Source organism: Hemiscyllium ocellatum, chromosome 2, assembly GCF_020745735.1.
Source record: "Hemiscyllium ocellatum isolate sHemOce1 chromosome 2, sHemOce1.pat.X.cur, whole genome shotgun sequence".
Taxonomy (NCBI): domain Eukaryota; kingdom Metazoa; phylum Chordata; class Chondrichthyes; order Orectolobiformes; family Hemiscylliidae; genus Hemiscyllium; species Hemiscyllium ocellatum.
In genome coordinates, this window is record NC_083402.1 from 6,544,101 (window position 1) to 6,554,418 (window position 10,318).

Genomic DNA, 10,318 nt, shown 5'->3' on the forward strand with positions numbered 1-10,318 from the left:
CCACCATGGGGGTCAGCATATAGTCACTCCGCCCAGGGACTCGGCCCGTGCTCACTCCACTGTGGGACCCAGCTCACGCTCACTCTGCCCTGGGACTCAGCCCATGCTCACTCCGCCCTGGGACGCAGCCTGAGCTTGCTCGGCTGTGGGACCTGGCTCATACTTGCTCCACCATGGGGCTTGGTCTGTGTTTGCTCCGCTGTGGGGCCCAGCTCACGCTCACTCTGCCGTGGGACCCGGCTCATACTCGCTCCATCGTGGGAGTCGGTCTGTACTCGCTCCACCGTGGGAGTCGGTCCGTACTCGCTCCACCGTGGGAGTGTGTCCGTGCTCGCTCCACCGTGGGAATCGGTCCGTGCTCGCTGAGCTGTGCGAGTCGGTCCGTGCTCGCTCCACCGTGGGAGTATGTCCGTGCTCGCTCCACCGTGGGAGTGTGTCCGTGCTCGCTCCACCGTGGGAATGTGTCCGTGCTCGCTCCACCGTGGGAGTCAGTCCGTACTCGCTCCACCGTGGGAGTGTGTCCGTGCTCGCTCCACCGTGGGAATCGGTCCGTGCTCGCTCCACCGTGGGAGTGTGTCCGTGCTCGCTCCACCGTGGGAATCGGTCCGTGCTCGCTCCACCGTGGGAGTGTGTCCGTGCTCGCTCCACCGTGGGAGTGTGTCCGTGCTCGCTCCACCATGGGAATCGGTCCGTGCTCGCTCCACCGTGGGAGTGTGTCCGTGCTCGCTCCACTGTGGGAATGTGTCCGTGCTCGCTCCACCGTGGGAGTGTGTCCGTGCTCGCTCCACCGTGGGAATGTGTCCGTGCTCGCTCCACCGTGGGAGTGTGTCCGTGCTCGCTCCACCGTGGGAATCGGGCCGTGCTCGCTCCACCGTGGGAGTGTGTCCATGCTCGCTCCACCATGGGAGTGTGTCCGTGCTCGCTCCACCGTGGGAATCGGTCCGTGCTCGCTCCATCGTGGGAATCGGTCCGTGCTCGCTCCACCGTGGGAGTGTGTCCGTGCTCGCTCCACCGTGGGAATGTGTCCGTGCTCGCTCCATCGTGGGAATCGGTCCGTGCTCGCTCCACCGTGGGAGTGTGTCCATGCTCGCTCCACCATGGGAGTGTGTCCGTGCTCGCTCCACTGTGGGAATCGGTCCGTGCTCGCTCCACCGTGGGAGTCTGTCCGTGCTCGCTCCACCGTGGGAGTGTGTCCGTGCTCGCTCCACCGTGGGACTCGGCCCGTGCTCGCTCCACCGTGGGAGTCGGTCCGTACTCGCTCCACCGTGGGAGTGTGTCTGTGCTCGCTCCGCTGTGGGAGTGTGTCCGTGCTCGCTCCACCGTGGGACTCGGCCCGTGCTCACTCTGCTGTGGGGTTCAGCCCAGTTTTGCTCCGCTGTGGAACTAGGCCCATTCTTGTTCTGCTGTGAGACTCAGCCCGTGCTCGCTCCATTGTGGGAGCTGGTTCATACTCGCTCCACCATGGGGCTTGGCCCGTGCTCACTCCACCATGGGACTCGGCCCATGCTTGCTCCGCTGTGGGACCCAGCTCATGTTCGCTCTGCTGTGGGACCAGGCCCATACTTGCTCCACCGTGCGACTGGCTCATACTCCCTCTGCCATCAGACCAGGCTCATACCCGCTCCACCGTGGGACTTGGCCCGTGCTCGCTCCACTGTCAGACCTGGCTCATACTCGCTCCACCATGAGGCTTGGCCCGTGCTCGCTGCACTGTGGGACTCAGCACACACTTGTTTCACTTCTTGACTCCACTCTCCAGAGACCGTGGTGGAGGGGTGGTGGGGAACGTCATGGAGGAGAAAGAAAAGTAAAGCTTGAAGCGGAGTAATAAAGATGGGAAAGGGAAATGGACTGGTGGGCAGTGGCGCTCCGACTGGAGCGTCCTTGTCTGCTGTCATCTTGGTTGTTCTTGCTGACTGTAGAACCAGTTGTAGTGGAGCTTCTGTCCTGGGTGTAGGAGCTGTGTATCATGGAGAAGAGCAGCTAGGCCACATTCCTTTCTCACCTCAGGGTGAACCCTCACCCTCACTGCTGGAGCTGAGGAACAGTAGGAGAAACAGGAAACAGGATTGAGGGCAGATTCTGACTAATCACAGGGGTCTTTTCCCTCCAATGGGGGAGCTCAAAAATTGAGGGGGCATATATTTAAGGTGGGAGGAGAAAGATTTACAAAGGACGAGGGGCCACCTTTTACTCAGAGTGGTTTGTGTGTGGAATGAACTGCCAGAGGAAATGGGAGATATAAGTACAGTTACAACATTTTAAATATATTTAGATACATGATTCAGAAAGGTTTGGTGGGATATGGGCCAAGCGCAGGGACTAGTTTAGTTTGGGATTATAGTCAGCATGGACTAGTTGGGCTGAAGGGTCTGTGTTGTATGACTCTATGTTTCCACCAGTGGGGGAGTCTCAAACTGGGGGACATTGTTACAGAATTTACTTTCCAGCTCATTTAAAACTGAAATATGAAGGAATTTCTTCTCCCAGTGGTTAATGAATGTCTGGAATTCCTTCCCCCAGAGAGTTTTTTAGATTAGATTCGATTACTTACAGTGTGGAAACAGGCCCTTCGGCCCAACAAGTCCACACCGACCCGCCAAAGCGAAACCCACCCATACCCCTACCCTTACCTAACACTACGGGCAATTTAGCATGGCCAATTCACCTGACCTGCACTTCTTTGGACTGTGGGAGGAAACCTACGCAGACACAGGGAGAACATGCAAACTCCACACAGTCAGTTGCCTGAGGTGGGAATCGAACCCAGGTCTCTGGTGCTGTGAGGCAGCAGTGCTAACCACTGTGCCACCGTGCTGCCCTAAGTGTGGAGGCTAAATAACTGAAAGGAGGGCAATCGACTTTCAAAGGAAAGCAGGAGTTGAGATTATTTGGAGCTGGCAACAAAGAGAATTAAGGTCTGGGACAGATCAGCCACGGTCCTTTTGAATAGTAGGGCAGGACCAAGGAACCAAATGCCGCCTGCCGCTCTTATTTCAATGCAATACACTCAGCAAGAAATCCAATGGGGAATTGAGAAGAATCTCTAGCAGCCAGAGAGCAGTGAGAACGTGGAGCTCACTGCTACAGGGAATGGATGAAGTGGATAGTAGAGATACAATGAAGGGCAAGCCAGACAATGGGAGAAGAAAGAGAGAGTCATGATGGTATATTCAGAAGAGAAAAACTGGGAAGGAGCTCAAGTGGAGCACAAAGACAAGCATAGACTAGTTGGGCTGAATGCCGGGCCATGAATCCTCTGTAACGTGTGTCCCTTTAATAAATGGGGAACTGGTGCCAGTGAGAAGTGGGATAAATGCTATGACATGACTGTAGTTCAGGACTGGAACCCAGCGCTGAAGAAGAGGCATTGTGGACTCAGAAGTTTAACTTCTCTCTCCACAGACGTTACCAGTCCCGCTGAGTGGTTCGGGTGGTTTCTGTTCTCATGTCTGATTTCAACAGCATCCAGTTTTGGAATAATTGGTGTCTGCCTGACACAAACCTAGCTCCCCATCCACCGTGTTGAGCAGTCTGTCACTTCACCTGACATTGAGTCACACACACACCCATTACCATGGCAATGAGTGGGCAATGTGAGGTGCATCTCCTGCTTATGTTATGTACAATGAGCGAGAGTTAATTACCTCTCGTGATCGCTGTGCCTGTAAATAGCCCTTAACTGCTTTGTAGTCCAAAAGAAATATGAAATGTCATTCCATTCAAAGTTGCCACTTGGCCCATTGAGTTTTCTGCTAGCTTGTTTGAAGCTAAATTTCTCGATTTCAGCCCAAGCATCATCCAAGATCATTTATTTTATTTGTTTGTGGGATGAGGGTATCAGTGGCTAAACTATTGCCCAGGGGATGGTTAAGAGTCAACCACATTGCAATCACACATAGGTCAGACCAGATGAGGATAGCAGATTTCCTTAATGAAATAGCATTAGTGAACCAGATGGGATATTACAGCAATTGGCCATTGTTAAACTTTCACCTTGAGACCAGCTCTTCAAAATCCCAGTTTTTTAAAATTCCATCAGCTGCATACAGTGGAATTGTGAGCAACCACAGTAACCCCCCCCCCCCCCCCCCCCCCGGTTTAGCCTGGGGTTTTGGATTATTAATCCAGCAACATGAACACAATGCCACCACCTTCCTGCGTTGTTGCAATGATTCTATCTCCACGACTCGTTTGTGTTTGGAAATCAGTGGTTGGGACACAGGGACTTTCCTGAAAATGTGCAGTTTAAAACTCTTCACTCACCCCACCCCTGCAAAAATGCCAACACCCACACCCCACCCCCCCCAACCTCTCCACAGTCAGCTCCGCAGAAATGAAACTAAACCTAATGCAGAATCAGATCAGAGCAACACATACAGTAATCACACACTGAACGCCCGGACCAAGAGCACCCGCAATCAATCAAACATCACCCCCCCAAGGCCCCGCACTCATTTCAGCAACGTCTGTCTGAGCATACAGGGCTGGGGGCTGGTACAGTAAACTGAGAGTCTGAAACTGCCTGCGTTTGCATTTTACAGAATTTGATGTGGAAAGGATTTGTCTTCAGTGTTTCCAATTCATTAAATAATCAAAACCAAATCAAAACTTGCATTTACCTAGGACCTATCAAAAACTCCCAGACATCCCAACGTTCCTCACAGCCAATAAAGTCCCTGCTGCATTGTAGAAGCCCTGACAAACAGCAAGATGAAAATGACCACTTCATCTGCTCTTGTGATGTTGGACGCACAACTCTAGGATAAAATAATGGCAGCATCAGTGCAGACTGATGGGATGTCATACAAAAGATGTCATTTCTGCAGCACTCTCTCAGTACTGACTCTCTGACAGTGCAGCTCTCCCTCAGTACTGACCCTCCGGCAGTGTGACACTCCCTCAGTATTGACTATCCAACAGTGCAGCTCTCCTTCAGTATGACCCTCTGACAGTGCGGCACTCATTCAGGACTGATCCTCTGATAGTGCAGCACCCCTCAGCACTGACCCTCGACAGTGTGGCACCCCCTCAGTACTGATCCTGCAATAGCACCACACTCCCTCAGTATTGACTCTCTGACAGAGCAGCACTCCCTCAGTACTGACCCTCCAACAGTGCGGCACGCCCGCAGTACTGACCATCTGACAGTGCGGCACTCCCTCAGTACTGACCCTCTGGCAGTACAACACTCCCTTAGTACTGATCCTCTGACAGTGCAGTACTCCCTCAGCTCTGACCCTCTGACAGTGCGGCACTCCCTTAGTACTGACCCTCCAGCAGTGCAGCACTCCCTTAGTACTGATCCTCTGATAGTGCAGCACTCCCACAGTACTGACACTCCAACAGTGCGGCACTGCCTTAGCACTGACCCTCTGACAGTGCAGCACTCCCTCAGAACTGACTCTCTGATAGTGTGGCACTCCCTCAGCACTGACCCTCCCACAGTGCAGTGCCCTGTCAGCACTGACCCTCCCACAATGCGGCGCTCCCTCAGCACTGACCCTCCCACTGTGCAGCACTCCCTCAGCATTGACTCTCCCACATTGCAACACTCCCTCAGCACTGACCTTCCAACAGTGCAGCACTCCCTCAGCACTGACACTCCCACATTGCAGCACTCCCTCAGCACTGATCCTCTGACAGTGGGGTGCTCCCTCAGCATTGACCTTCCAACAGTGCGGTACTCCATCAGCACTGATCCTCTGACAGTGCAGCACACCTTCAGTACTGACCTACCAACAGTGCGGCACTCCCTCAGCACTGACCCTCCAGCAGTGCAGCACTCCCTTAGTACTGATCCTCTGATAGTGCAGCACTCCCGCAGTACTGACACTCCAACAGTGCGGCACTGCCTTAGCACTGACCCTCTGACAGTGCAGCACTCCCTCAGAACTGACTCTCTGATAGTGTGGCACTCCCTCAGCACTGACCCTCCCACAGTGCAGTGCCCTGTCAGCACTGACCCTCCCACAATGCGGCGCTCCCTCAGCACTGACCCTCCCACTGTGCAGCACTCCCTCAGCATTGACTCTCCCACATTGCAACACTCCCTCAGCACTGACCTTCCAACAGTGCAGCACTCCCTCAGCACTGACACTCCCACATTGCAGCACTCCCTCAGCACTGATCCTCTGACAGTGGGGTGCTCCCTCAGCATTGACCTTCCAACAGTGCGGTACTCCATCAGCACTGATCCTCTGACAGTGCAGCACACCTTCAGTACTGACCTACCAACAGTGCGGCACTCCCTCAGCACTGACCCTCCAGCAGTGCAGCACTCCATCAGCACTTATACTCCCACAATGCAGTGCTCCCTCAGCACTGACCTTCTCACAATGCGGTGCGCCCTCAGCACTGACCCGCCCACAGTGCAGTACTCCCACAGCACTGACCCTCCCACAATGCTGTGCTCCCTCAGTACTGACCCTGCTACAGTGCAGCACTCCCTCAGCACTGACATTCCCACAGTGTGGTGCTCCCTCAGCACTAAGCCTCCCATAGTGTGGCGCTCCCTCAGTACTGACTCTCCCACTGTGCAGTGCTCCCTCAGCACTGATCCTCCCACAGTGCGGCGCTCCCTCAGAACTGACCATCCCACAGTGCGGTGCTGCCTCAGCACTGACCCTCCCACAGTGTGGTGCTCCCTCAGAACTGACCGTCCCACAGTGCGGTGCTCCCTCAGCACTGATCCTCCCACAGTGCGGTGCTGCCTCAGCACTGACCCTCCCACAGTGCGGTGCTCCCTCAGCACTGACCCACCCACAGTGTGGTGCTCCCTCAGTACTGATCCTCCCACAGTGTGGCGCTCCCTCAGAACTGACCGTCCCACAGTGCGGTGCTGCCTCAGCACTGATCCTCCCACAGTGCGGCGCTCCCTCAGTACTGACCCTCCCACAGTGCGGTGCTCCCTCAACACTGACCCTCCCACAGTGTGGTGCTCCCTCAGTACTGATCCTCCCACAGTGTGGCGCTCCCTCAGAACTGATCGTCCCACAGTGCGGTGCTACCTCAGCACTGATCCTCCCATAGTGCGGTGCTCCCTCAGCACTGACCCTCCCACAGTGCGGTGCTCCCTCAGCACTGACCCTCCCACAGTGTGGTGCTCCCTCAGAACTGACCCTCCCACAGTGTGGCGCTCGCTCAGAACTGACCGTCCCACAGTGCGGTGCTACCTCAGCACTGATCCTCCCATAGTGCTGTGCTCCCTCAGAACTGACCGTCCCACAGTGTGGCGCTCCCTCAGAACTGACCATCCCACAGTGCGGTGCTGCCTCAGCACTGACCCTCCCACAGTGTGGTGCTCCCTCAGAACTGACTGTCCCACAGTGCGGTGCTGCCTCAGCACTGACCCTCCCACAGTGCGGTGCTCCCTCAGAACTGACCCTCCCACAGTGTGGCGTTCCCTCAGAACTGACCCACCCACAGTGCGGTGCTCCCTCAGTACTGACCCTTCCACAGTGCGGTGCTCCCTCAGTACTGACCCTCCCACAGTGCGGTGCTCCCTCAGTACTGACCCTTCCACAGTGCGGTGCTCCCTCAGTACTGACCCTCCCACAGTGCGGTGCTCCCTCAGTACTGACCCTTCCACAGTGCGGTGCTCCCTCAGAACTGACCCTTCCACAGTGCGGTGCTCCCTCAGTACTGACCGTCCCACAGTGCGGTGCTCCCTCAGTACTGACCCTCCCACAGTGCGGTGCTCCCTCAGTACTGACCCTCCCACAGTGCGGTGCTGCCTCAGCACTGACCCACCTACAGTGTAGTGCTCCCTCAGTACTGACCCTCCCACAGTGCGGTGCTCCCTCAGTAAATATGAAGTTTTGAATTTGCAGCAAGAGGCGGACAGTTGGTCCCTCAAGCCCAGTATTTATTAAGGTCATGGCTGAGTGGATTTTCAGGTCGAATCCACATTCTTGCCCATCCCTGATAACCTTTCAGCTTGCGTTTCAATAATTCATCTACTTTTGCTTTAAAAATATTTAAACATTTTTCAGGAAGTTTGTTTTTTTTATTCACTTGTGGGTTCTGAGTGTTACTGGCTGGGCCAGTATTTATTGGCCATCCCACATTGTCTTTGAGAAGTTGGTGGTGAGCTAGCGTTGGATTTGTCTGGCTTTTTGTGTACCAAAGACTTAGTTCCAAAGACTCCCAATCTTCTGAGGGTCCAGTATTTGTAGATATCTCTATTTTAAAAGGACGACTGTTGATATTTAAGTGTAACCTCTTGTTGTAGATTTTTTTCCACACAGGTAACATTCTCTTCATGTCTACCCTTCGCGATCTTTTTTGTTTCAATCAAGTTGTGTCTTACTCTTCCAGCCATCAGTGGATATAAGCCCCACCTGTCCAATATTTCCTCACAAAACTGCTTCTTCATTCCAGGAAAGCATTGTCTGAATTGTTTCCACTGCATTTACATCCTTCCATAAATGGACTGAATGGAATGCAGCATATCGTGTTACAGCTACAGGGAGGGCTTCAGAGAAAGATCAACTCTAATATGATGAGAGGTCCATTCAAACATCTGATAACAGTGGGGAAAGGAGCTGGTCTTAAACCTCTTGGCACTTGTTTTCAAACTTTTATATCTTCTGCCCAAGATGGTGGAAGAGAATATAGCAGGCAAGGGAGGGGTGTTTAATTATGTTGGCTGCTTTCTGGAGGGAGCGGGAGTGTAAAGGAAGTGCCTGTACAACCAAAAGGAGATGTCCTGAAACTTGGCACCAGGTAGGCAACACAGCCTTCGGGATTCTATCCATGCTGCTGAGGACAGTCTCTAACCCTTTAACTGTGTTATCCTCTATTACTATGTTTCTCTTTTCTCCTCCCACTTTAATGGCACTCAGTATCGCCTCCTCATGTCCAGTTCACTCATCGTCCTCAGAGTTTGTGCCCATGCTCACCCTGGGAGCAAGATCCTTGTCTAGATCAGTGTGGGTCTAGCACAGCCAGTCCGGCAGCATCTGAGCAACAGGAAATTCGACATTTCGGGTAAAAGCCCTTCATCACGCCGGAGGGAGTGTGGGGAAGTGTGGGAGGAGGGGGGTGGGAGAGTGTGGGTGGAGGGGGGGGTGGGGAAGTGTTGGTGGAGGGGGAGTAGGAGAGTGTGGGTGGACGGGGTGTAGGGGAGTGTGGGTGGGGGAGTGTGGAGGAGTGTGGATGGAGGGGGAGTGGGGGAATGTGAGTGGAGGGGGTGCAGAGGAGTGTGGGAAGAGGGAGTGGGGGAGTGTGAGTGGAGGGGGTGGGGGAGTGTGGGGGAGTGTGGGTGGAGGGGGAGTGGGGGAGTGTGGGTGGAGTGGAATAGGGGAGTGTGGGTGGAGGGGGTGTAGGGGAGTGTGGGTGGAGGGGGTGGGGAAGTGTGGGAGGAGGGAGTGTGGAGGAGTGTGGGTGGAAGGGGAGTGGGGAGTATGGGTGGAGGGGGTGTAGGGGAGTGTGGGTGGAGGGTGTGTAGGGGAGTGTGAGTGGAGGGGGTGGGAGTGTGGGAGGAGGGGTGTAGGGGAGTGTGGGAGGAGGGGTGTAGGGGAGTGTGGGAGGACGGAGTGGGGGAGTGTGGGAGGAGGGGGTGGGGGAGTGCGGAGTGGGGAGTGGGGGAGTGTGGGTGGAAGGGATGTAGGGGAGTATGAGTGGAAGGGTGGGGGGAATGTGGAGGGGGAGTGGGGGATTGTGGATAGAAAGGAGTGTAGGGGAGTGTGGGAGGAGGGGTGTGGGGAGTGCGGGTGGAGGGGGTGTAGGGTTGAGTGGGCGGACGGGGTGGTGGGGGAGTGTGGGTGGAGGAGGGTGGGGGAGTGTGGGAGGAGGGGTGGTGGGGAAGTGTGGTTGGAAGGGTGGTGGGGGAGTGTGGAGGGGAGAGTGGGGTAGTGTGGGTGGAGGGGGTGGGGGAGTGTGGGAGGAGGGAGTGTAGGGGAGTGTGGGTGGAGAGTGTGTAGGGGAGTATGGGTGGGGGGGTGCTGGAGTGTGGGAGGAGAGGCAGTGGGGGAGTGTGAGTGGAGGGGGAGTGTGGGAGTGTGAGTGGAGGGGGTTAGGGGAGTATGGGCGGAGGGGGTGGGGGAGTGGGTGGAGGGAGTGGGGGAGTGTGGATGGAGGGGGTGGGGGACTGTGGGAGGATGGGGTGTGGGGGAGTATGGTTGGAGGGGTAGTGTAGGGGAGTGTGGGCGGAGGGGGTGGGGGGGGTGTGGATGGAGGGGGTGGGGGAGTGTGTTTGGAGGGGGTGGGGGAGTGTGGGAGGAGGGCAGGCTGGGTGCAGGACAATTCTGATGGAGCAGTAATGGGGGAGACCCGATCACATTGAAGGGTGGACCAGACACGGTGGGCTGAATGG

The 10,318-nt window shown here is 55.5% G+C and overlaps 1 protein-coding gene across 1 annotated transcript; it reads right to left on the bottom strand.

Moving 5' to 3' along the window:
• Positions 1 to 241: 241 nt before the first annotated feature.
• Positions 242 to 1,099, bottom strand: LOC132829828 (putative proline-rich protein 21). Its single transcript, XM_060847199.1, has one exon. The coding sequence runs from the start codon at positions 1,097 to 1,099 to the stop codon at positions 242 to 244; it is 858 nt and encodes a 285-aa protein (XP_060703182.1).
• Between the last annotated feature and the right edge of the window lie 9,219 nt (positions 1,100 to 10,318).